This window comes from Acanthochromis polyacanthus, chromosome 6 (assembly GCF_021347895.1).
Source record: "Acanthochromis polyacanthus isolate Apoly-LR-REF ecotype Palm Island chromosome 6, KAUST_Apoly_ChrSc, whole genome shotgun sequence".
NCBI lineage: Eukaryota > Metazoa > Chordata > Actinopteri > Pomacentridae > Acanthochromis > Acanthochromis polyacanthus.
The window spans coordinates 24,874,199-24,901,028 of NC_067118.1; the positions used below are offsets into that span (position 1 = coordinate 24,874,199).

Below are 26,830 nucleotides of genomic sequence, written 5' to 3' on the forward strand. Positions count from 1 at the left end.
ACGTGATCCGTAAATTACGTCTGTATGCATAACACACACCTGTGCTCAGCGAAACGTTATTGTGTTTGTGGGTACATCTATATTAAATAGCCACATTCTATGGTGATTTCTGACAAATTTTTTCAGCTGTCGGAAATGAAACAACTGAGCAGCCTTGGCAGAGCACTGCGCTCTCCAAGTGCTCTTCTTCTATAACTAGTGATCTAGAACTACTGCTTCACATCCATAGTAAGAAGCTGTTAAAGATGACAAAATTAGCTTTGTCTTTGTTCAAAGTGCTAAATATTTCTCCATATGGACAACAGTAGGTTTCAGTTTTTCATAAAGAGCAAAGAATCACAAACTATAACACAAAATACGCTGACGACTACAAGCCGGTGGAGCACAAGGTTAGCAGGACTACGGCTGTCTATCAGCCTCAACAAAGAGGAAGAGGAGGGTTTTCAAAGGGGAATCCCCCTGCAGAAGAAACAGGACACCGAAACACAGTCAACTAAACAACAAAAGCTTCAATATCGCTTTTCTTAATTCAAAACGCACATTTGATGGGTGTAGATGTAAGGGACAAGTTGTTTGTGTAATGGGACCTGGATAAAGTCCCTGAGGTTCAATCCACGTGCACAAAGTACAGAAGAGAAATGATGAGATGGAAGGAAGGAAGGAAACACTCTGGCATGAGGAAGAGCATCATTGCATCACTGTCTGGTTTGATTTCATTACAGTCTGTAACATTCAGCCATAGAAAGGAAGAGGAACTGCTTTGAAGCGAGGTTGACCAAGATTTATTGTGGTACAAGAAAAGGCAAACTCGGAAACCAAGAGTTGGAGGAAAATTATGACCAGAGCCGTGAAAACACTACTACTGGCCCGCTGTGCAGTGCAATGCTTTTACAGAATACATAAACGTAGCTGAGAAATAAAATACACATATTAGGATAACTTGCAATATTGCACATGGAACTGGGATGACTATTTTGGAGCAGTAGGAGATGAGAGAGCGAAAAAAAAAAAAAAACGAAAGCAAATTGCGACCTGGAACGGCATCAGGAAAAGGCAGACATGCAAAGAAGGGAAAAGAGAAAGGAAATCACACTGGAACAATGGAAAGACAGTCTGACGGAGGAAGTTTAAACTGTAACAAGCCACGAGCCAGGCCAAAATCACTAACACAAGTGGGCACACATGCAGACTCACACACATTGCATGTGTGCACAAACTGCAGCAGTCTAGTTGGGCTCCAGCAGAAAGCCTGAACCGTCCACATGTTCCCTCAGAGATCTGCAGCTTTTTCACATTAAATCACGAAAAAATTCTGCTAAGAAAATCCTCTCACCAGCACGTCCTAGTAACTGTTATGAACCTTATTACAGCATTGCTGTATTAATATAATATAAATGTTCTCATTTCCATTTTAAAAAGCTTTTAGCTTTCAGTTTTTGCATCAGTTTGCTGTTATTTTAACAATTATACCGGTAATAACAAGCAAAATCACAGAAACAGAGTTTTAATTTAAATGTTGACTGCTAAAACAAATAAATGAATTTTAAAAAGTAGATTTTTTGCAATGTTTGACCCAAAAAAACAAAACAATTTTTTTGTTCTAACTAAATCAGCAAAAACACTTTACTGACATTTGTTGTTATTTGAAAGACAAATGTTTAAGCACTGAAAAAATGCTAATTTAAACAGTTATTTTATATTTTGTCTGTATTGTTAAATTCTAGATACTATTTTTTAACATTATTTTTCATGTTTACTGTAAAATCAGATAAAATAAAGGATGTCACATCAAAAATCTATTTTCCAAAAATAGTGACTATGAAATCAAAGTACAGTTGTACTCATAAGTTTACATACCCTGGCAGAATTTTGTAAAATGTGCTCTATTATTTAATGAAAACATGAATGATCAGAGCAAATAAAAGTGCATGACAATAAATCACTTTGTCTGAACACCAGCCCTAAATGAAAGAAAAATGTTTCCATTAACAAACATATTTGCTAAAAAATAAAGGACAATATTTCACAAATTTGGCCAGGGTATGTAAACTTATGAGCACAACTGTATTTGATTCACAGTATTTCACAGGTTTTTAAAGTATTTTTTCTGACATTTGGCAACCAGATTTTTTTTAAACAGCTTTTTTTTTTTTTTTTTTTAAGGTAAAGAACACACTTTGAACATCAGTCTATAAACCAACATGGACCTCAAGTGTTTACCACAAAATGGAAGTCAGATCATTTCCAATTCTATGTAAATTCCATCTGCAATGAAGATCACGCGATACGATCACAAGCTCCAGTGCGGTTACTGTTCCTCATCTTTCAAACCTAAAGAAATCTTTAATGCTCAGGAAAAATAATCAAATTCCATATCAAATGGTGAATTCTGCCAATCAGTGAAAATCCCCACATACGACCAAAAGCAGCAACTGAACGGACTGTTCAGGAGAACTTTGAGACTCATCTCTGAGTCCCACATGAACAAGAAGACCTTAACTGATTGTAATTGATTGGTAGATGGAAAATAGTCATTTTGATCTAATTTGAATGATTTCCAGCATCTCCGATGTAAAGACGTGCTGCTTTTCTCTGGTTTACACCGTTGGAAAATATAGAAGCTTGGGCGATTGGCCTGTTGGTAAAACCGAACAAGACATTTAAAGATATTTGTCTGCATTTCTTGAGATTGAATACTAAATTGTAAATGATTACCAGAGAAAATAAACTCCAGATTTATCAGCAAAAAAAAACAAACAAATATTACTTGTACTGACCACATCTCTGCAGCTAATCTGACAGCAGCATAAATCTACAAAGACCAATATTTGAACAACAGATGAAAACGATAATATCCATAAAATATGGGCCCACAATAAACAGCTAAACTAAAGCAAAGCTGAGCCATCAAAGCATTCATTTCAGCCTGAGCATCACATGCTCTTTCCAGTGACTTTTAACATGGCAGCAGTGAATCACACCGCACACAGATGAGATTTTTAAGTCTGTGTTTTTGCTTTTCGCTGGACGACAGAGACCAGACAAGACATCTGGTCCCAGATTAGACCAGTGTGTTTAAGACAAGCTTAAGACTCCGGTGGCCTGGAACACTGAAGGGTTCCAGACTCAACCAATTAAGGCCGCTAAACTTTAACTCCATGCTTACTTCACCCACTGCATGAACCCGTGAACTGCCAGCACGGCATACATCACACATGTAAAGTAGAGAGAGACGAAAGATCTGAGCTGAACCAAACGGTCAAGAGTATAAATCAGCACTGATTTCAGCAGCTTTGCGTCCCTTTAGGCATTTTGCAGTGATAGATTCATTTTATTTGTCTTGTTGGATTGTAAACTTGAGAAATGTTCAGAATTTCTTGATATTTAACTGAACAGTTGAGAAAATCATTTGTGGACAACACCAGTTAGATGGTGGCCTACACTATGTAAAGAAATTTGAGGGACATATTTCCACCACGTAATAGATGGTTGGAAGATTAAAGAGAAAAAAAACATCTAATTTACTGACTTTTTTCAAGTCACAAACTAATTTGATGGGTTGGGCTGACATAGAAATGTCACCTCAACTTAATATTGTATGTAATACAAACTCCAATTTCTGGGTTTGTCCACTTAAAACTAAATTTAAGTTGATGTAATTAAATGAAATTCGCTTGACAACTACATTTTTTGTCACATTTTGTTCAGGATTTATATCTTAACATGCCTCAACAATCAAAACTAGTATTTAAAAATACATTTGACTTTAGAGGAGAAGCCAATTAAATCAAGACAAAGTAGACTGTTGCTTCAACCTAATTTCCTAAAAAAAAAAAAAAAAAAGCGTCATAACTCGAAAAATGCCAATAGTTGCTTGGTTTTTTTTATTTGTAAATGAGTAAAGTATTTAAGTGAAGCGATGTTTTGAATGAATCCAACTTATCCTTGTGCTTTGGTGATGGTAGTTTGCGTTTGTGGGTTCTGTCAACCTAAAATTACACTTTGTGCCTTTAAATTGGCTTTCTAATCCAAGTAAAAGTGCAAAAAAAATTGGTTTCCCAAAATATATTGTCGAGTAAAGAAAAAGAGCGAAGTCCAATCGCAAAATCATGTTTTACAGTCTATGTATGGGCCAAGCAACTTGATTTAAGTGCATCTACCCCAAACTGGCAGTATTAATAACACTTGTTAACCAAATTTGGATAAACTTAACTCGGTCTTGTGTTACCAGACGAAGCGAGTCATTCGAGTTGCTCCAATAAATCTTTTTCCTCATACAACAGTGTAAATGATGAGCAGTGAAAGAGCAGAGGAGGGCAGAGCATCTCAGGTAAACAACATTAACTGGAGATTTACAAGAGGCAGCATCCATCATGCGAGTGTGTACTGAGATCTTCCACCAAGCTTCAGATCAGAGTGTTCTGTGCTCTGAAATATCTCTGCCTCTAGCTGGGATGATTGCTCAGGTCACTTGCCAAATCCTGACCATTAACTTTGATGACTGGAGGAAAAAGCACGACACACACACACACACACAAAAGACCTGAGGATCAAAGTCATGGGAGCTGCTCTGTTCTGCTCCCTTAAAGATTTACACAAGGTGTCTCCTAAAGCGTGCAGGTGACTCATTTTCCAGCACAATGAGCTGCTGCATGAAGATGATCAGTAGCTGACTTCATGAATTTTTACTTACTGATTCGTAATCTGAGACCAAGCCAGCTCCTTGGTGGCGATTTGTGCAGGACTGAGTTCATGGTCCACTTGTTTGGCACCATCTACGCACTCAGTAGTTGCTGAAATCCTCCTCTGCACCAACACTGGCTCCTCAGGTCTGTCTGTCGGTATGATCAGCCAACAACAAAAAAAAACAACTGTGTGACTAGCAGTCTTCTCTATGCCATTTTCTCCTCATTCCCTCCTGTGAAACGCGCTGCGCTCTGGCTGGAGGATCGAGCACAATGCTGCAGCACATATCACCGTATGAACGGTCGGAAAACAGACGCAAAATAAAGCATCCAAGTCACCGTAGAGATAATGTGGCACAGCTGCGGGCTGGACGCGCCGCTAAGCTCTTAATAACCTGTTGCAGGCTGCACACATGCAGAAGAAGAAGAAGAAATCTCCTCGACGTCCACCGTTTCTCGGTGAAGCTCGGTCGGTGCAGGATTTCGAGGAGAAAGAAAGAAAGAAAACCCTCTACGGGGCCTTTAAACCTGCAGCTTCGTGCGTGAAGCTCCTTCTAGCAACTTTGCGCGTCGTGCAGCCGAAGTTGAGCACTCATTGTCCAGACGAGTCGTCTCGCCGCCTTCCCTGCTCCACCAGCTCCCCTCCATTCATTGACACAGACGGGATCCACAAAGGCTCTGTGCAGTTTGTCTCGCAAGTGGCGCAAAGCTGCTGCTAGAGGCGCCAGAGATCCGCAACATCCACTCAGCTGCACACAGCAGAGGTCCGTCCAGCTATAATAGTATAGTCTGCTTCAGAGTCAGTAGGAAACAGTGTGTGACACGAATTAACTATCCCAGCATGAACAGCAGTACAGTTACTGGTCGCTTAAACTTAAGGCAATGTTCCCTAAGGCCTCCTGAAGGTTACTTTTTCAAGTTCCCACTGCTTATTCCCCCTATTTTTCACAAAGATCCCATGAAAGTTTACTTACGGTTACATTGTTCACTGAACCTTCAGAGAACATTCAGGAACATTCCCTGATGATTACTATGTTCACTGAAGCTTCAGAGAACATACTGAAGGTGACCGGTCACTAATCCTTAAGGGAATGCCAGTGCAACATTCCCTGGATATTCCCTGAAGGTTCTATGAGAGTTGCTGTCACTGTGCCTTGAGAGCATCCTTGGCACATTCCCGAAAGGTCACTTTCCAAGAAATGCTCCCTCGTGATTCCTTGAAAATTACTTTTCCCTGAAGGTTATTTTCTCCTGAGCCTTGAGACATCAAGGGAATATTCCCAGAAGATTTAATTGAGGTTTCCCAAAAGTTACAGTCGAGGTCAAAAGTTTACATACACTTGTAAAGAACATAATGTCATGGCTCTCTTGAAGTTCCAGTTATTTCTACAACTCTGATTTTTCTCTGATAGAGTGATTGGAACAGATACTTCTTTGTCACAAAAAACATTCATGAAGCTTGGTTCTTTTATGACTTTATTATGGGTTAACAGAAAAAGTGACCAAATCTGCTGGGTCAAAAATATACGTACAGCAATGCTAATATACACGTCCCTTGGCCATTTTCACTTTAATTAGATGCTTTTGGTAGCCATCCACAAGCTTCTGGTTGAATCTTTGACCGCTCCTCTTGACAGAATCGGTGCAGTTCAGTTAAATTTGTTGGCTTTCTGACATGGGCTTGTTTCTTCAGCATTGTTCACATGTTTTCAATGAGGTTTAAGTCAGAACTTTGGTAAGGCCATTCTAAAACCTTAATTCTAGCCTGATTTAGCCATTCCATTACCACTTTTGATGTGTGTTTGAGGTCATTGTCCTGTTGGAACACCCAACTGTGGCCAAGACCCAACCTTCGGGCTGATCATTTTAGGTTATCTTGAAGAATTTGAAGGTAATCCTCCTTCTTCATTATCCCATTTACTCTCTGTAAAGCACCAGTTCCATGGGCAGCAAAACAACTCCACAGCATAATACTACCACCACCGTGCTTGACGGTAGGCATGGTGTTCTTGGGGTCAAAGGCCTCACCTTTTCTCCTCCAAGCATATTGCTCAGCATTGTGGCCAAACAGCTCAATTTTTGTTTCATATGACCACAGAACTTTCCTCCAGAAGGTCTTATCTTTGTCCATGTGATCAGCAGCAAACTTCAGTTGAGCCTTAAGGTGTCGCTTTTGGAGCAAGGACTTCCTTCTTGCACGGCAGCCTGTCAGTCCACGGTGATGCAAAACATGCTTGACTGTGGACAATGACACCTGTGCTCCAGCAGCTTCTAATTCTTGACAGATCTGCTTTTTGGTGGTTCTCGGTTGACTCTTAACCCTCCTGACCAATTTTCTCTCAGCAACAGGTGATAGCTTGCATTTTCTTCCTGATCGTGGCAGTGAGAAAACAGTGCCATGCACTTTATACTTACAAACAATTTGTTTGCACTGTTGCTCTTGGGAGCTGCAGCTGCTTTGAAATGGCTCCAAGTGACTTTCCTGACTTGTTCAATTCAATGATTCGCTTTTTCAGATCCGTGCTGAGCTCCTTTGACTTTCCCGTTGTAGCATTTGTGGGCATTTGTATCCACTGAGCACTATTTAAATGGCTTCAGAGAAGTAACCAGCTGTAGTCACTCATAATCACTCACAAGAAGTTAAGAGGCAATGCTATGAAGCTCATTTCATTGACACAACTTTCTAAGTCACCAAAATTGATAATTCATGTTGCTGTATGTGTATTTTTGACCCAGCAGATTTTGTCACTTTTTCTGTTAACCCATAATAAAGTCATAAAAGAACCAAACTTCATGAATGTTTTTGTGACAAAGAAGTATCTGTTCCAATCACTCTATCAGAGAAAAATCAGAGTTGTAGAAATAACTGGAACCTCAAGAGAGCCATGACATTATGTTCTTTACAAGTGTATGTAAACTTTTGACCATGACTGTACACTGTTTGCTGAACCTTCAGAGAACCACCAGACAACGTTCCCTGATAACTATCAGGTTCTCTAAAGGTTCAGTGAACCTTTAGAGAGCATTCAGGTAACATTCAGGGAACATTCTCTGAATATTTCCCTGAACCTTTAGTGATCAGTCACCTTCAGGGAATGCCAAGAAAACATTCTCTGAACATTCTCTAAAGGTTCTGTGTACTTTTGCTGTGCCTTGAGAGAACAGTCCCTGAAGATTACTTTTTACTGAACCTTGAGAAAACGTCCACAGAATGCTCCCTGGTGATTCCTTGAAGCCTACTTTTCCCTGAAGGTTATTTTCTACTGAGCCTTGAGACAACATCTAGGGAATATTCCCAGAAGATTTCATTAAGGTTTCCCAAAGGTTACACTGCTGGCTGAACCTTCAGAGAACAGTCAGACAACATTCTCTGATGGTTATTTTGTTCACTGAACCTTCAGAACATCCACTGAATGCTCCCTGTACATTCCCTGGAGGTTACTGGTCAGTAAACCTTGAGAGAATGTCAAGCAAGAGAACATTCCCAGAACACTCCTGAAAGGTTCAGTGAGAGTTACTGTCGCTGTACTTCAGGAGAACATGCAGGGAACGTTCCCTAAAGGTTACTTTCCATTGAACCTTGAAAAAATGTCCAGGGAATATTCTCATTAAGGTTTCCTAAAGGTTACAGTACACTGTTGGCTGAACCTTCAGAGAACGCCCAGGGAATGTTCGCGTAACATTCTTCTAGTGGTCATTCAGTTTGCTGGAGCTTACAATAACATGAAACAGTGTGCTAAATATTCCCATTGTCGTGTTGTTTTAACTGAACAGGGGGATTTGAGTGGTTACAATAGCAGCACATTCAGTCTCATTGTTACATTTTGCAGCACAGTTTGTCTGCAGGCAGCAGATGAACAGGCATCACAGAAGTGTGGCACAGATTACTTGAGAAAAATGGAGGGTTTCCTGCCAACACAAGGCTTAAGACTAAAATACAGCAACACGGCCGAGATTTCTGCATGACTTTGCATGTTGGCAGGTGCTCTCGGTGCTTTTGTGCTTGACGTTCCAAGCTTTGAACAGATCAAGAACCTCTCCCAGACCCACCATGTGAACAATAATTAACAAAACAGCCCATGTAACCTGTCAGAGCTGCAACTAGTAGTCATTTTCATAACCAGCGAGACAGCCAGTTATTTTTTTCCATATGATACAGTAATGGTTTGGTGTGTAAAATGTCCAAAAACAGCTGGATAAAATTCCTGTTACAATTCTCTATAGCCCAAGTACATGTCTTTAAACAGCTCGTTTCTTCCAATCGACAACCCCAACGGGACCAAAAATAATGAATTTACTGCCACTGACGGTAAAGAAACACTTCAAATGTGCACAAACTGAGAAGCCAGTGGATTAATGGACTAATGATTGCACGTGCAATTCCTACAACTCATGCACGCATGAGAAAACATGTCAGAAAATTGGTTCATGTCTGCTGCCTCTTGGAAGCTCTGCAGTGAGATTTTTCTTTGATTTGCATGAAGTCTAGGGGAAAACATCTGACCTGACAAAGCCAAAACAATGACTCTGCCAAAGCGGAGCTGTGCTGTGTTTGTACGCTCCCACACTCAATAAAGAGGCGGGGAACAGCGAACAAAGAAAAGCTAGGGGGCACAGAGGCGATGGTAAAACAGCCCACTTAACAAATTAGCTATTCTCCACTCCATGAGAGGCTGTTTAGGGCCGAGTCCTCCGCTCAGATAGATGCAAAGGTCAGTCCACATGCAGGGGCAAGTCAGTCTGATGAAGCTAGTAATTTCTTAAATTAGTCTGCCTCTAAAACCATTATGAAACACTACAGATCTCCTGTATTACAGGCTTGAGTCTCAGCAGCTTTTATTGCGGCTTTCCTGCCCTTCAGACGTTTTGTAAGTGAACATCTGCTGTTGATCGAAGCTAAATCATGACAAATGTCTGCTGCCCCCTTAAGGAGGAAAAAAAAGCTACAATCTAGAAACAAGATTTTTATTTTATCCTTTACAGCCACATAAGAAATCGTAAACAAAACCCTCTGAATGGCCTTTAAGTTCAGAAACACAATAGTGTCCCTTTAACAAATGCAAAGCAGAGATGTACAGCAGTAAAAATGGAGACAGCTTAGTAAAGTCTTTGACTGGCATACAAACAATACTGACAAAATGTGTGTCGTTTTTGTGTAAATCCATCTAAATCACAGAATATGTCGTGTAAAAGATCCCTCCTTCACTCCGATATGCACTTCTTTACCGAACTGAAGGATGTAAGCATAAACAGTGTGGGAAGTGTTGGCAGCAGACAGTTTATCCACTATTACAGTTTTCAAAAATGCAGGGACCACACTGCATACTGGGATAGATTAAATATCCTGCTTTAAACCTACATCATGGATACAAGACTGTATCTACCAACCACCAGTAACACTGATCCAAAATACAACTGAAGGTAAGAAACACAAAGTCTGACCAAAAGTTTTTCATTTAATAACTGGCAGATATTTCGGTTTGGAATGTCACCTACAAAGAAGAGACATCACACAACAGCATCAACTACAAGGTATCCTAATATAGCACTGTCCATGTGGAGACTGAGAAACTGAAAACTCCTTCGCAGCGCCTCCAAATGTCCGTACAATAGCAGGTTAGAAGACGTGGCGAGAACACTTTCATTGAGAATCGTGTCATTGGGAACCTTTTCCAAAAAAACAAAGTCCAGGCAGAGGATGGCAGTCATCACTACCCGCAGAGTCTGAAACCTAAGATAGAAAACTGTCCCATCTCAACCTCAGTTCTGTACATTCAAAGGCCAGTGCTGACTGGTTTGTTGTAAGACACCAGTCAAGAAATGTAAAGGGCAAAAACACAATGCTGCAGAAAAAAAATGTCACTGCATCCCCACTTGACTGGGCCTCATCAGTCCCTTAAAAACTCGCAGCTTTCCTGCACCAGTGAGATCAAAACTGTAGTCTGTAGTCACGTAGGGTCTCTCCCCTTCAACGCCAGGCTGAGATGGAGACAAAGACACCATAAGTCACAATAATAGACAGTTTTGGACAATGATGTATGGCTTTATGAGCTGTTATGTCATTTTAAGAGCATAGTGTATGAGCTGACAGCTGACCTGTGATGTGAGGATACATGAAGGCAGTGAAATGGCTCCCAAGAGGAGGCAGTTGACCTTCCGAAGGACGGAGGGATCTACTGGTGTCAGAACAAAGTACTGACCTCGAGCCACGTCAATACCTCGAAGCACGCCTGGAAGACATCAACTAGTAAATACACTGGATTTTGACACTTTAAACAGCAAATGTGATGATCATTTTGGCCATAACTGTGAAGCCCTGCTACACAGGCCAATGTACTGTCGACCCCTTTGTCGCTTAATTAGTACAACCTTACATATTTCAGTTTTTTCATTAATAACCCCACTTCATGGTTAAACCTGTACTTTGAACATCATTAAATGTCCACTTCAGTTTGAGACAAAGAAAACCGTTACCAGTTCAACATTTTCCCACATATTGGCTTTTCACAAGCTCAGAAAACAAAGGGGGATTAAAACAATAGCTGATCAACAACATCATTATTTTTACCCATACACAAGTGGAACTAAACAAAGAGGAAGTAAAAGCCATAGTCAGTAAAGAAGTCTCATACCTAAGCCCACACAGGGACAGATGGGGGCCTGGGACAGCAGGACTGGACCTCCCCTGCTGGCTACTTTCTCTGACAGGCAGCAGAGTCCCACCAGACTGGCATTGGCAGCATAAAGCATGTGGGTGGGCACCACCTCACAGTGGATCACCCCTAAAGCCACTGCTGTATTAGGCACCTGTGGGTTCAGTTCAGTTCAGTTAGTACGTCCACAAACAATTTTAGTTTTAGAACGAAGCACATGCTGGAAAATAAACCTTTGTCTATGTCTAAGATATTATTTGAGACACAAAATTAAGTTTTACAAAATATTTTTGCATATTTTTTGGAATTTCATATTGCTTACATTCAGGAAGGTATAATAAGCTTTGTATGTTATTATATTTCAACCCATTTGCACATCAGTTTTTTTTGTGCTATGATTTAAGTCTGTAACACATTTTGAAATGTCAAAATCTTAAAAATTTGAACCTTGTCTTTCCAGTTTTGCCACACATCAAATTGTGCTGGTGTTATGTTAGATCCATCAAAAGTTGGTGAAATGTCAAACAAAGACTGTACTTTTAGTAAGAAATGTCAATATGTCCATGTATATATACTGCAGGAACTTTCAGGGTTCACTCTTTTTATCTCCTCATATTCGAGGGCCAATAATTAAAAACGTGGCCTCTAATAGCACCATTCAGTTCCAGTGGTAACAATTTAAGCTGTGTCCTCTCCAAACTTCATGACTCTTAATGAGTTTCCATTGTGACATACATTTCTAAGGTGAAAATTAAGAAAATCCCAAGTCTTAAAACATCAAATTCTAAAAATTCGGCCAAAATATTAATCAAAGTTACTTTCTTTTGGCCGCAATGACCATATTTATTAAGACTGAATATGGTCTGAGACATTGCAGCAACATATTCTTGTAATCTGACAGAACAGACACAGACTAACCCACGTTTCTGATGTACCTGGTATGGGGTGAGGCTGTGTAGAGGTCTAACAGGTCCAGGGTCAGAAGACTGCAGCTGACTCAGGTAGGCCAGCAGAGACAGCTCTCTGTGCTCATTAGTTCGCTGGTGCTTCCTGTCAAACACAACATCACACAGTAAAGCTACTCGTTTAGAAGAGTGAACGCTTCCGTGCTGTTTGTTAAAACCACAAACTATATATACAGGCGGACAATTACAGTTTGAAAAGTGAAGCCAGTGTGGAAGTACTTTAAACCTTGTGCTTCTTTCTGACTTATCTGTATCCAGCTGCTGTAACATGTGGATTTCCCCAGTGAGGGATCAATAAAGTTTATCTTATCTCATCTTCCCTTCATTCTTTCTAATGGCCACCAGGAGTGGAATCCTCTGGTTGCAAAAAGAAGTCAGATGGCATGGAGATTTACAAGAAAATGATCCTACTTTTTACTTAATCTGTTACCTTTGTAAATATCTTCCTAAAGGCTTTATGATCTCAATCACACATTTCAAGGCTTTAAATACAGCATGGTATTTTTTTTTTAAGTATGATCCCATTTAGAGTAAAACAGACCATAAATCAGAGTATGTTTTAAGGTGGAGCTACACTGTGATTGGCTACCATATGGGAGTTCAAAATGCCCTCAAGGTCTCAGTCAAATCCAGCTGTCACGCATCTGGTTTAACCTTAATGTTGTCCTCATTTACAGGCACCAAAAATATTGTTTCCTTGTCTGAAAAAAATCCCAAAAGTCAGCAAAAAAATACATTTCTGAAAATTTGCAAAAACCTTCAGGAAGAAAATTCCAATAATTCCTTAAGTTTACCTTAAAAGCTTGATTAAAAAAAAGAATATTCTTGTAAATATTTTCAAAAAATGAGAAAAAAATCTTCCAAAAAATATCTAAAGTGATTACATGTATATCAGTAAAACTTCTAATATTTTCTTTAGAAACATTCACATTTTTTTTGCGAATGTTCCTAAGAAACATTAACATTTGCTTTTTTTTCCACCAAAAAAATGTTCAAACATTTCCCAAAAATGTTGAAAATGTGGACATCAGAAGTTTCACTGTGAAAATACATATTTTTCTACATTTTCAAACTTTAAAACGAGTCAATATTGACCAGCAGGACGACACGAGGGTTAAAAGGGCTAGGTGGCAAAATACCAAATTTTGAGACTTCAAAACAGCAGTCCACAATCCAATGGGTGAGGCCACAGTGGTTATATCCATCCTTTATATACAGTCTGTGGTTCATATCGTAATATCAGGCTGATAGTGGTGGACTCACGCTGTTCCTTGGCGCCCCACTCCTTGAAACTCTGATTGTACAGCAAGGTGAGAGTAGCTTCTGGGGGGACTGTGGCTCTCTGTAAACTCGTCCAGAGCGGTCTGAGCAGGCGGGTGCGTTTGACATCCCTGTGCCGTCCTCAGAAACTCTGGAGTGAGGGCAGCGCACTGAGAGACGCCACCGTGACTGAGCTGGACGACATGTGAGACTGGGAAGAAGCGGATCATGTCCACCAGCAGCTGGAATCCAAATCCTGTGGACAGACACGGGTTCAAGCAGCGTTTACTCTAAGCACGAACAAAAAAAGAACCCCATATGTTTTCACTGCTGTCACGGAGGGTTGGCTGAGCTGACCTTTGACCCAGCCCATGGTGTTGATGACGACGGGGGTCTCTCGGCTCTGGCAGCGTCTATGCCACAAGGACTTGAGAGATTCCAAGTAGCGGTCCAAGTCTGACTCGCATGACGACTGACCATAGTAGATCATGTGCTCTGGGGTGTGCTGGTGTGTGAAAGGAGGACCTGGAAAACAAGTTAATGTGAGTCTACTGACAGTGCAGGACTAACACATGGAGAAAACACTTAAAATACATATTAAATGAATAGTTAATACACACGTGGACAAAATTGTTGGTACCCCTCAGTTAAAGAAGGAAAAACCCACAATTCTCACTGAAATCACTTGAAACTCACAAAAGTAACAATAAATAAAAATTTATTGAAAATTAAATAATCAAAATCAGCTATCACTTTTGAATTGTTGATTAACATAATTATTTAAAAAAACAAACTAATGAAATAGGGCTGGACAAAAATGATGGTACCCATAACTTAATATTTTGTTGCACAACCTTTTGAGGCAATCACTGCAATTAAACGATTTCTGTATTTGTCAATGAGCGTTCTGCAGCTGTCAACAGGTATTTTGGCCCACTCCTCATGAGCAAACAGCTCCAGTTGTCTCAGGTTTGATGGGTGTCTTCTCCAAATGGTATGTTTCAGCTCCTTCCACATATGTTCAATGGGATTCAGATCTGGGCTCATAGAAGGCCACTTTAGAATAGTCCAACACTTTTCTCTCAGCCATTCTTGGGTGTTTTTGGCTGTGTGTTTTGGATCGTTGTCCTGTTGGAAGACCCGTGACCTGCGACTGAGACCAAGCTTTCTGACACGAGGCAGCACATTTCTCTCCAGAATGCCTTGATAGTCTTCAGATTTCATCGTACCTTGCACACTTTCAAGACACCCTGTGCCAGATGCAGCAAAGCAGCCCCAAAACATTACTGAGCCTCCTCCATGTTTCACCGTAGGGACAGTGTTCTTCGTATGCTTGGTTTTTGAGTCTATGAACATAGAGTTGATGTGCCTTACCAAAAAGCTCCAGTTTGGTCTCATCTGTCCAAAGGACATTCTCCCAGAAGCTTTGTGGCTTGTCAACATGCATTTTTGCAAATTCCAGTCTCGCTTTTTTATGAGTTTTTTTCAGCAGTGGTGTCCTCCTTGGTCGTCTCCCATGAAGTCCACTTTGGCTCAAACAACGACGAATGGTGCCATCTGACACTGATGTACCTTGGCCTTGGAGTTCACCTTTAATTTCTTTGGAGGTTGCTCTGGGCTCTTTGGATACAATTCCAACGATCCGTCTCTTCAATTTGTCATCAATTTTCCTCTTGCGGCCACGTCCAGGGAGGTTGGCTACTGTCCCGTGGGTCTTGAACTTCTGAATAATATGAGCCACTGTTGTCACAGGAACTTCAAGCTGTTTAGAGATGGTCTTATAGCCTTTACCTTTAAGATGTTTGTCTATCATTTTTTTTCGGATGTCCTGGGACAATTCTCTCCTTCGCTTTCTGTTGTCCATGTTCAGTGTGGTACACACCTTTTCACCAAACAGCAGGGTGACTACTTGTCTCCCTTTAAATAGGCAGACTGACTGATTATGCGTTTGGAAACACCTGTGATGTCAATTAAATGACACACCTGAGTTAATCATGTCACTCTGGTCAAATAGTTTTCAATCTTTTATAGAGGTACCATCATTTTTGTCCAGGCCTGTTTCATTAGTTTGTTTTTTTAAATAATTATGTTAATCAACAATTCAAAAGTAATGGCTGTTTTTGATTATTTAATTTTCAATAAATTTTTATTTATTGTTACTTTTGTGAGTTTCAAGTGATTTCAGTGAGAATTGTGGGTTTTTCCTTCTTTAACTGAGGGGTACCAACAATTTTGTCCACATGTGTATGTACCAATCTAGATACTAAACAAGCTAATTTGCTTTATTGTTGCATCAGATATCTGTACAGTAAAGCTACATGAAGCTAGAGCTAGCACCTTGTTAGCCAAGTATAAAGCCCAGAAACTGGAAAAAAAAGAGCACTCTGGATCTGTCCGAAGGAAACAAAAAAAACACAAACAGCACCTCTTAAGCTCGCTAATTAACATGCTACAGTCAATTTTTAAATCTGCGTGAAGGCTTAAGAAGTCTGTGTAAAAACCAGCTGTAATGGTGTTTTACTTGCTGGGCCCACTTGGAACCAGCAGAAATTCAAGAGATGTAATATCACCTGAGGTGCACTGTCACATAACTGTAAATTAAATATATGATGTTAAACCTTACATAAGCCCACACATCAGTTTAAATATTCCCACAAAGCCAACAGCAAAGTAGCAAAAACCTGCTGAAGGAGCACTTCACAGAAAAGTACTGTGATGAGAACATGGGTCACACGCATGGTCAAACCGCAATTCATGCTTTCCGTGTTGGCATGATCTAAATTTCATCATCTGCTCAAGTCCCTCGGTGCAAAGATGAAGAGCGTTTAAGACCCATGTGCCATAAAAACAAATGGGTCTTCAAACACATTCTTGTTTTGAGGAGATTCCTGGTCAACCACACCTTTATAACTCATCATTACAGGAGGTGTAATTGAGGTAGTTGCTGCCGAACTTTGCCTTAATTCGTAGCTACATGTTCTCCATTAATGGTACAAAAACACAGCGGGAAGTTCTAAATTCTCCAGTGTTAGTCTAATCTGTAACTAGCTGCTCTGTCCTGTAAAAAGAGCAAAACCACAGCCACAACCATGAACTGGCCTCAAGAGAATCAAGGTAACGCTGGTAGAAGACTTTACTGCAAAGTAGAAACCGTAGCTAATTTGTAACTTTAGATTATTGAATGGCTTATTGAGGACAGTATTACAGGATGGAAATTTGTTACCCCTGACACTGATTTCAGCACAGGGCAAATTACAGTTTTCAAACTTTGGGTTTTATATGTACCGGTATTTAACAAAAAAATAACATTTAACATGTTAGACTGTAAGTTATAAAATGGCACTGAAGGGAACATACACACGTGGACAAAATTGTTGGTACCCCTCAGTTAAAGAAGGAAAAACCCACAATTCTCACTGAAATCACTTGAAACTCACAAAAGTAACAATAAATAAAAATTTATTGAAAATTAAATAATCAAAATCAGCCATCACTTTTGAATTGTTGATTAACATAATTATTTAAAAAAACAAACTAATGAAATAGGGCTGGACAAAAATGATGGTACCCATAACTTAATATTTTGTTGCACAACCTTTTGAGGCAATCACTGCAATTAAACGATTTCTGTATTTGTCAATGAGCGTTCTGCAGCTGTCAACAGGTATTTTGGCCCACTCCTCATGAGCAAACAGCTCCAGTTGTCTCAGGTTTGATGGGTGTCTTCTCCAAATGGCATGTTTCAGCTCCTTCCACATATGTTCAATGGGATTCAGATCTGGGCTCATAGAAGGCCACTTTAGAATAGTCCAACGCTTTTCTCTCAGCCATTCTTGGGTGTTTTTGGCTGTGTGTTTTGGATCGTTGTCCTGTTGGAAGACCCATGACCTGCGACTGAGACCAAGCTTTCTGACACTAGGCAGCACATTTCTCTCCAGAATGCCTTGATAGTCTTCAGATTTCATCGTACCTTGCACACTTTCAAGACACCCTGTGCCAGATGCAGCAAAGCAGCCCCAAAACATTACTGAGCCTCCTCCATGTTTCACCGTAGGGACAGTGTTCTTTTCTTCGTATGCTTGGTTTTTGAGTCTATGAACATAGAGTTGATGTGCCTTACCAAAAAGCTCCAGTTTGGTCTCATCTGTCCAAAGGACATTCTCCCAGAAGCTTTGTGGCTTGTCAACATGCATTTTTGCAAATTCCAGTCTCGCTTTTTTATGAGTTTTTTTCAGCAGTGGTGTCCTCCTTGGTCGTCTCCCATGAAGTCCACTTTGGCTCAAACAACGACGAATGGTGTGATCTGACACTGATGTACCTTGGCCTTGGAGTTCACCTTTAATTTCTTTGGAGGTTGCTCTGGGCTCTTTGGATACAATTCCAACGATCCGTCTCTTCAATTTGTCATCAATTTTCCTCTTGCGGCCACGTCCAGGGAGGTTGGCTACTGTCCCGTGGGTCTTGAACTTCTGAATAATATGAGCCACTGTTGTCACAGGAACTTCAAGCTGTTTAGAGATGGTCTTATAACCTTTACCTTTAAGATGTTTGTCTATAATTTTTTTCGGATGTCCTGGGACAATTCTCTCCTTCGCTTTCTGTTGTCCATGTTCAGTGTGGTACACACCTTTTCACCAAACAGCAGGGTGACTACTTGTCTCCCTTTAAATAGGCAGACTGACTGATTATGAGTTTGGAAACACCTGTGATGTCAATTAAATGACACACCTGAGTTAATCATGTCACTCTGGTCAAATAGTTTTCAATCTTTTATAGAGGTACCATCATTTTTGTCCAGGCCTGTTTCATTAGTTTGTTTTTTTAAATAATTATGTTCATCAACAATTCAAAAGTAATGGCTGTTTTTGATTATTTAATTTTCAATAATTTTTTATTTATTGTTACTTTTGTGAGTTTCAAGTGATTTCAGTGAGAATTGTGGGTTTTTCCTTCTTTAACTGAGGGGTACCAACAATTTTGTCCACGTGTGTATTTTTCTCCTTTGTACACAGCTTTTCAACAGTTTACTGTCTTAAAGCTCCAAAAAAACAGCATCAGCTACATCTTAACATTGTCAAACTAACACTTAACACAAGCGTTAATAAGCAAGTACACAAACACACAGAATAAACAAATGGAATCAGAACAATATGTGAAACTGTGAAGCAACAAGAAGAGGAAAAAACGTACCCAGAAGTGGTTCTGTGATTGTAGCCAAAGACAGGCAACCGGCAGGAGTGAATTCTGTTTGACCAAGGTCACCCTCCAAGTAGTCTACACTAGCAGTGCTACAGAAAAACAGAACATAATATTATCCTGCACGGCACACTCACTACTTTTACATTTGAAGGGTAATTGTAAAAAGCTCTGTGGGAAATCAGCGAACATAGTAAACTGTAATAGGGTGCAACAAAGAAACAATAAAGAGACTATACAGAGAAACAGAGCACAGGCAAAGATGCAGCAAACAAAGATCATGAAAAGTATATAAGCAACTTCTACAAACATAAAGAATAACATATAAAAACAGTGAAGTATATATAGTTCATGTACAAATGAAAACAGTAAGTATGTCAACCTTGAGAGAACTTACTGATTCAATAAGGTATTTATGAGGAGCCGAATAAATGTCGACTTGCCCACGTTCTTGGTCCCACATACGAGAATAACAGCACAACCATCCATATCTCCTGTGAATGAAAGACATGTCTGTATGTTGGCTTCACCGGTCTGTTGTAAATAATATTTTTTGTCATCCAGACTTAGAGGTCTATTAAATAAATGTTTTATGGATCTATTTAGCCATTACAGGAAACAAAAAAAAAAAAACACATTTTTTTCCACCAAAGGTAGACACAGTGACACTGGTGAGCTGAAAAGTTTAATTATATGTGTTTTCATCTCTCTTGCAGCAGATGTAGACGTATTTCTCTGGTAAAACCAAGCAATGAATGACGATTAAGAGTGCAAGAGGCACTTGCTCTTCTTTTCACTGTGAATCTCCAATTAATGTTTTCATGTATTTAATATTACACCCCCCCCCAAAAAAAATGCAATAAAAAGAAAAATTATTAATGAACTATGTCAGATGCTGAATTAAAATAAAACAAAGGTAAGTTTACAGGCTGAACTGGCACGCATGTTTTAACAGCTCTTAAGTACAGTGCTCTTAAAAATATGGTGAAAAAAGACACACTTTTAATACGTCTCTGTAGTGAACTATGTGCTGCTTCACATTTTACATAATTTAGACTTGCTCTGCGTGGGAACAAAAATGGAACTACTTGCAATCTGATAGGATAAACATGTAAACATTTAGGAAACATGAGACAAATAAAATGCATGTCTGAAAGTGGCTTACCTCTGCAAGCGTTCACTACTGTGTTAAGGGCATCTTGGTAGCTCTTTGGCATTTTCAGGCCCTCGACAGTGCTGGTCAGTGGAATCATCCCCAAGCCATTGAGCGGAGTGTCAAGAACAGCTGACATGAGTTCACTCTGCAAAGACACAGGAAGGAAAAGCTTCTACTAGACTGACATGTCAAAATGATCCCGACTGTTAAGCTGTTTGATTCAGTGACTGTAGTCAACTTACAACAGGGGGGCTGAACAGTTCACTTAGATCTGGGAAGCTTGACAGAAACCGTGTCAGAGGCGTCTCCATGGGTTCCAACAGGATGATAGTCGAGCTTGAAGTTACACTTTTTAGCAGCTTCTTTCGTGATGCTGCAAAAAGCACAGTCCAATGAGAAACACAAGAATAAATCTCAAAACTATCTTTTGTATCTGTTCCCATATAAATTCCTAGGCTCAGCTGAGTCGTTTACCTCCTGTGAGATACTGTTGCAGGATGTGCGATGCCCGTATTCTGTTATTTCGATTGTCATCAGAGCTTTGCAGTGCTCTAATGGTCAGCGGACAATGTGAGGCTGGAGAGAAGAGTGGGTACGACTGCTGGCCTTCTTCAACAGTGAATCCCATCACTTCCACACGACCATACAGACAGGTCAAAAAGCACTTCCCACGAAAACACAGGGTCTGCAGGAAAGGAATGAAACTGTTAGCCATAGCAATGGATTAACACTAGTTACTTGTGTGTCTGATTGTTTTCACAGATTGATTCTATTCAAAATGCAGTGAAGAATACCTGATCTTTCTGCATAATAAGCACTGCGCGGTTTTGTCGATCATCTCTCTGTGCACACTGATGGAGAGCCTCACCCTCCAGTCTGCCCGGCTGGACAACCTCCACATCGTCTGAGGTCTCCACACCGTTCCTGTGAATTAACTGGGAATACTCCTTCCATTCCTCGGAGTCATCTGACTCTTTGTCCAAGTTGAACGCAGAACTTCCATTAGCCTGAGTGTATGAATTCTTAGACCCAGACTGAGAAGGGATTATCTTAGAGTCAGAGACAGGCTTGGCTTTATTTTTCAGTCTCTTGACGGAGGGCTTTTTCTTCACTGACACCTGGTGCTCCTTTATCATCTTGGCCATGACAGGACTAGAGTTGATGTCAGAGGAACTGATGGGAGGCCTGCACCGTTTGCCTCTAACATCCTTCCACTTCTGAGATTTACTCTTAGCCTGTGTGTGTTTGTTCACCTTCATGATCCTGTAATCAACAATTACTCATGTGGGAGCTGATGGGAAATACACGGGGGAGCCTGCCAAGAGAGAACGTTTATATCAGAAAGTTTAACAAGCTAAAACAACAAGCAGCTCAGGAATCATCAAGCTCTTTTAAAAATGAATATCTGCATAATTTAGCTTCACTTTGCAGCCTGGCAATTCATTAGCACTTGGGAGACAAGCTAATCATGCTAACGAGCCACCTATGTTTTTACAATGTTTCAAATGATCAACACCTGAGACTGAGTGCTGAATAAATGTACCGTTAAAGAGGAACAAACATTTAGAAACAATAATACAACATGAATTTTAAACTTGACGTTAAGTTATCACGGCTAACGTAATCGACCAAAGCATTTACAGGAGCTAGCAATAGTTGCTAGCTAACGTTGCAGAAGTCTCACAAAACATACTTACCCCTGCTTAGAAAAAAGCAAAACTGAAGTGTAGGGACCACGCTCGGTGATTTTAGTAAGTGAAGAGCATTAATATTCTGCCTAAGTAAAGCCAAGGAGCCAGCCAACTGTCCATACAGCAACGCTAACAGGCTAGCACGCTAGCTTACATGTGAGAGCAGCAAACAGACGCCGCGTCTGGATGGTCGACTGTCGCTTTTCCCGGAGTGTTATTATTTACAAGAAGATGTTTAAAGAAAAAATGCACTGGTATTTAGCTTTTCACGCGAAGCAAAATCATGAAAAAGTAAAGTACCTACAAGCAATAACTACATTTCTGGATGTTTTATTGTTTCTGTTGTGAACTGTTGGTGTTTAATGTTGGACAACAGAAACGTTTCCCGGAGTTCCGTCGCATTAATAGCGTCACATCCTCTTCCTTCTGCAGTTTTTAGAGGCCTACAAGAAACCAAAACAAGCTGCGTGCAGTGAGGCTTTGCTGTTTTGTCATTCTGTTTGCATTATACCCGGATCGGGTGAAGTTCATCGAGTGATCGAGAGCTAATAGTCACTTTTCATCGATAATGCAGACGTGAGTCTCCAGATGCAGCTGTCGCGCGCGGACCACGCTTAGGGAGCGTCTTTAAAGAGATGTGCTAGGAAATAAGCGTGGAGGTGCGTAGGTGAGTAAGGGTTTGCAAGAAAACTGTCTCATCTGTACAAACACTATCTCTGTAAAATATACTACTTTATTTTTTTAATCGACACGATTAAGGTTGTTATTTTCGATGCCACAACCGTAATTAAGTGATATTAAAATAAACGAACTGTCGATTGATTAGATGACAACTATCAAATGACTCATCGCTTATTTTTGATTCTCGAAAAATCGGTGTGGGTAATACGTTAAAGAAAAATAAGTCTAAATTCTCTGATTCAGAGTCATTAAGTGTCAATGCTCTGATTGTTTTCCTCCTCTACGACAGTAAAAAAAAAAGATTTTGTTTATAAAACAAGACCTTTGAAGATGTCATCTTAGGCTTTGCCATTTGCATCCCTACTAAATAAAATTAATAATAAATTTTATTTATAAAGCGCTTTACAAGTAACTCAAAGATGCTGTACATAAAATACAATAAAATAAAACAAGACCTTATGAATAAAAACAGTTAATTTTAAAGTCAATAAACAGTAATTTAAAATCAATCAAAATTAAAGATAAAATACAGTGTCACTTAAAGAAGGCAGATCTAAATGTTCAACACATCTTCCAAATACTTGTAATTACCACTGTATTTGCTATTTGTAGCTTCATACAGTACATCTATGAAACGAGCACCAGCAGTGAAGGAAATGTTTATTTATATTTACACCCTTAAAGTCAGAAAAAGTACTAATACTTCACAATAATGCTCCATTACAAGGAGAAGTCAGATTTTAAAAGGTTGTTTAAGGAAGCGTATGTAAATGTGATCACCAGTTAGACTGTTGTGTATTATGTCATCAGATTATTATTATTTGTTTGCTTTATAATTGTAGCCAGTATATTTTTTCCCACAACACTAAAGCTAAATATTTTTTCTGCTCCTTATTCTTATCTCCACTTCTGAGATGTTGGAACCATAAAACATTTGGTTCAATTCTTGACAAACAAACAAGTCAGCTCCACTTGTATGCACTCCTGGGTAGTTTAATCTATAGTAAAGCATCACATTTTATGAAGTCTGTATAATTTTTTTATGAAAAAACTTGAAATGTCACCAAATGTAGTGCAGCAAAAAGCACAATATTTCTCACAGAAAATTTTGTGAACTTGAGGTGTAAAATGGCATGAAAACAAAATATGGAAAGAACAATTACCTCAGATTTGTACTTGATTAAATTAACTTTACATTCCCCCATTGATGATCTGATTCTGATTTATCGGTCAAATATGTACGTTCACAAAAATGTATCAGTGAATCAGCAGCTACAGCTATTTTTACTACCACTTAATTAATTAGACTTTTTTTTTTCCAAATAGCATCCTCAACATTTGGCCTTAGAATGGGGAAGCACGCTTATCCCAGTTCCTTAAATTAGACGTGACTTCCTAAAAATGCTATTTTTTAAATCCGACTCTCAGTCTAAAACCCAAAGATATTTTTTTCTACTGTCAGTTAAGACAAATAACAGCTGCAAATCCTCACATTTGAGAAGTTGGAATTGAACAGTTAATCATTGCCAATCATTTTCCAGCAGAACACACACACACACACACACACACACACACACACACACACACACACACACACACACACACACACACACACACACACACACACACACACACACACACAGCAGACAGCTAAAACAAAGACAGACATAACACGTAGCTGTCAGATTAACCAATAATGGAAACAGTAACAGTATAATGTTTCTGTGTGTCATGCAGCAAAAGTCCACAGTGAAGGATGCCTGCAGTAGACAGCCACCATGCGCAGCGTGTCCTGTCCTCCCTGAACCAGCAGAGGGCTGTAGGCAGGTTTTGTGATGCAACGTTGAGCGTGGGAGGTGGGGTGAGCTACCTCGCCCATCGCAACGTCCTCGCCTGTTTCAGCGAACTGTTCCAGCGGTCCAGCGTGCCCACCTCCCCCAGCATGGAGCTCTGCCTGCAGGGCTGTCCTGACGAGGGCCTGGAGCTGCTGTTGAACTTCGTCTACACCGGAGAGCTCAAGTTGGGCCCTGACAACCTGGAGAAGGTGCAGCAAGCTGCGACCAGCCTCTGTATACCAGAGGCCCTCAGACTCTGTCAGCAGTACAAGGAGACCTCTGTGGATCCTGTACCTGTGAAGCGTAAGCGAGGCAGACCGAGGAAGTCTGCATCGGATGCAAACTCAATCAAAGAGGAGATCTCGGTTACAGTCAATAAAGATGACTCTGGTGCTGATATAGTTGGTCTGACTACAGCTGCCGCCACTACAACACGCTCTGGTCGTTTGGTTAAAGGCCCCAAGCGACTAGTGACTGCTGATGACACAAATGTTCCTGTGGAGAAAGAAAGTGGCAGTGCTGTTGTGGAGAACCAAAACCCCCATCAGCCATCTGGTGAAACTGAGGTACATCAACATGCAGCAGTGATGTGCAGATAATTATCCTGGTGTTTTTAACTCTTGTGTCGTCCTGCGGGTCGAAATTGACCCGTTTTAAAGTTTGAAAATGTGGAAAAATAAATAAATTCTCACAGTGAAACTTCTGATGTCCACATTTTCAACATTTTTGGGAAATCTTTGAACATTTTTTGCTGGAAAAAAAAAGAAATGTTAAAAATGTTTCTTAAGAGCATTCACCAAAAAATTCAACCAAAATCCAGCGAAATTCACTGGATTTTGGTTGATTTTTTGGTGAATGTTCTTAAAGAAAATATTAGAAGATTTACTGATATATATAGAATCACTTGAGGTATTTTTAGTATTTTTTTGAAGATTTTTACTTATTTTTTTGAAAATATTTACAAGAATTTTCTTGCCAAATTTGAGGGATTTTTAAAAAATAAAACTTTCAAGGGAAACTTTTAAGGAATTATCGGAGTTTTCTTCCTGAAGGTTTTGCAAATTATCAGGAATTTGGGGAAGTTTTTTGCTGAATTTTTGGATTTTTTTCAGACAAAGAAACATTATTTTTTGGTGCCCGTAAATGAGGACAACAGGAGGGTTAAAGATGAAGACAGCATTCATGAGTACACTTGTCTTGTGCTATTTGCAGGTAATACAGCTGCAGACTGACATAAACAACAGCAGTGTTGGCCAGGTAACTGCAGAAGCAGGAGCAGAAGAAGAAGAAGATGATAATGTGGGATATTTTGAGCCCATCACTGAGGACACCGATGAGGAATACGTCCCCGTTGCCGAGCCAGCTTCTTCACCTCTGTCCACGTCGACGGCACAGAAGCGCAAGAGTAAAACAAACAAGAACAAGAATGGTGAGGCTGTGGAGGAAGACTCCAACAAGGGCTCGGTGCAGTGTCCCACCTGCAACAAATCCTTCAAAAGCAAATACTACCTCAAAGTCCACAACAGGTAGACGGTTCCTCCATTTCAACTCATAACTGCTGGTGATAGAACATCCACTAATGTGTCTTTCCTGCAGGCGGCATACAGGAGAGAGGCCCTTTGGCTGCCTCAGATGTGGGAAGAGGTACTTCAGGAAGGAGAATCTTTTAATACATGAGATGAGAGATTGTGCAAGAATGCAGGTAAGTGAGGCTAAAAAAACATACTTCAGACTGGGATGTCCTGATCAAGTTTTTTTGGCACCCAGCCTGAATCGTTTAACATTTAGTATCTGCTGAGTCCAAAACTGATAAACACATAAGTACATGAAAGTAATTGTTTATTGTAAATCCATTGTTTATGCTTGACAACTGAAAATCTCTGCTGTGCATTCAGAGAAAAAGTCATTCCGAACCGACCATGCGTTGCACAGCAGATGTAGAACCCGGTTGCACCACTAGATGGAGCCTTTTACTGTTTTAACAATGGAGTCTCTTTCGGCAAACCCATTCTGGAGAACATTATGGTCTGACTACCATTCTGGTCTTGGTGAGAAAAACACTCTGGTGTGTTAGTTTTTCTTTTCTTTCTTGTATAAAGCTGACTGAAGACAACTGAAACTAAAAAAAAAACAACTGGCCTGTGTCACTGCACAATCCAAAACTTGACATTTTCAGTGTGGTAGGTTGCTTCTTGGAGGTTGTTGTTATCATTTCCTATGTCAAAATGGATTTTGGCAACAATAGCACAATGATATTGGAAGGAAAGGATGCGCATGAAATGAGCAGTCAATGGCAAGCTAATACATACAGCAGAGAGTCAGACTATTATACTACAGGCAGTTCCATGCTGCTAAGCAAAGAGCATTGTTTGGCTTTAGCAGGCGATTAAAATCAAGACAAAGACTTGAGTGATGCTTAATGGTCTCCAGTCAGAGCTGATGAAATTTAGCCAAGCAAGGATCGAATATTGACAGTATGCCACTGAGATTATTATACCTCAGTGACATATATAATAGAACTTTGTGGTCCATATCTGATGTTATCAATTAATCCATTACTGATTGATATCAATACCAAGTATTGATTTAGAAAACTGTTTAAAATTAGGATCTCTAGCATCCTGCCACAAATTCTTCTGCTCTCCCTTTGCAACACCCATCTGACAGCAGATGTAAAAACGTGCTTTGATTTTGACGTGCATTGGACC

General features: G+C 40.0%; 3 protein-coding genes across 3 annotated transcripts in view; 1 reads left to right on the top strand and 2 right to left on the bottom strand.

Annotated features, from left to right (window-relative positions):
* The window catches only part of plekhg5b (pleckstrin homology domain containing, family G (with RhoGef domain) member 5b), a 102,244-nt gene extending 96,832 nt beyond the window's left edge, over positions 1-5,412 (bottom strand). Inside the window, exon 1 of the mRNA XM_022189782.2 lies at positions 4,694-5,412. Within this exon, the coding sequence (XP_022045474.2) occupies positions 4,694-4,775 (82 nt within the window). The 5' untranslated portion in view covers positions 4,776-5,412. The remainder of the gene's footprint in view (positions 1-4,693) is intronic.
* Positions 5,413-9,636: 4,224 nt separating this feature from the next.
* nol9 (nucleolar protein 9) lies at positions 9,637-22,053 on the bottom strand. The gene is made up of 13 exons (XM_022189781.2): positions 21,613-22,053; positions 20,710-21,230; positions 20,390-20,600; positions 20,158-20,288; positions 19,925-20,060; positions 19,157-19,253; positions 18,754-18,851; positions 13,921-14,088; positions 13,567-13,819; positions 12,274-12,388; positions 11,318-11,492; positions 10,782-10,915; positions 9,637-10,664 (listed from the first exon to the last, which is right to left on the bottom strand). Exons 2-13 carry the CDS (start codon positions 21,172-21,174, stop codon positions 10,545-10,547), a joined length of 2,103 nt encoding a protein of 700 aa, XP_022045473.1. The 5' UTR covers positions 21,175-21,230; positions 21,613-22,053; the 3' UTR covers positions 9,637-10,544.
* The window catches only part of zbtb48 (zinc finger and BTB domain containing 48), an 11,224-nt gene continuing 6,446 nt past the window's right edge, over positions 22,053-26,830 (top strand). The window contains 4 exon segments of the mRNA XM_051949905.1: positions 22,053-22,265; positions 24,025-24,688; positions 25,335-25,648; positions 25,719-25,824. Coding sequence (XP_051805865.1) covers positions 24,044-24,688; positions 25,335-25,648; positions 25,719-25,824 — 1,065 coding nt within the window. The 5' untranslated portion in view covers positions 22,053-22,265; positions 24,025-24,043.

Excerpts from the sequence above, each read along its gene's own strand:
- nol9 (XM_022189781.2), bottom strand. The coding sequence starts at position 21,174 with ATGAAGGTGAACAAACACACACAGGCTAAGAGTAAATCTCAGAAGTGG. Across the intron at positions 20,061-20,157 it reads AACTGTTCAGCCCCCCTGTT|AGTGAACTCATGTCAGCTGT; the intron begins GTAAGTTGACTA and ends GTGTCTTTGCAG. Across the intron at positions 19,254-19,924 it reads AGTAGTGAACGCTTGCAGAG|GAGATATGGATGGTTGTGCT; the intron begins GTAAGCCACTTT and ends TTTCATTCACAG.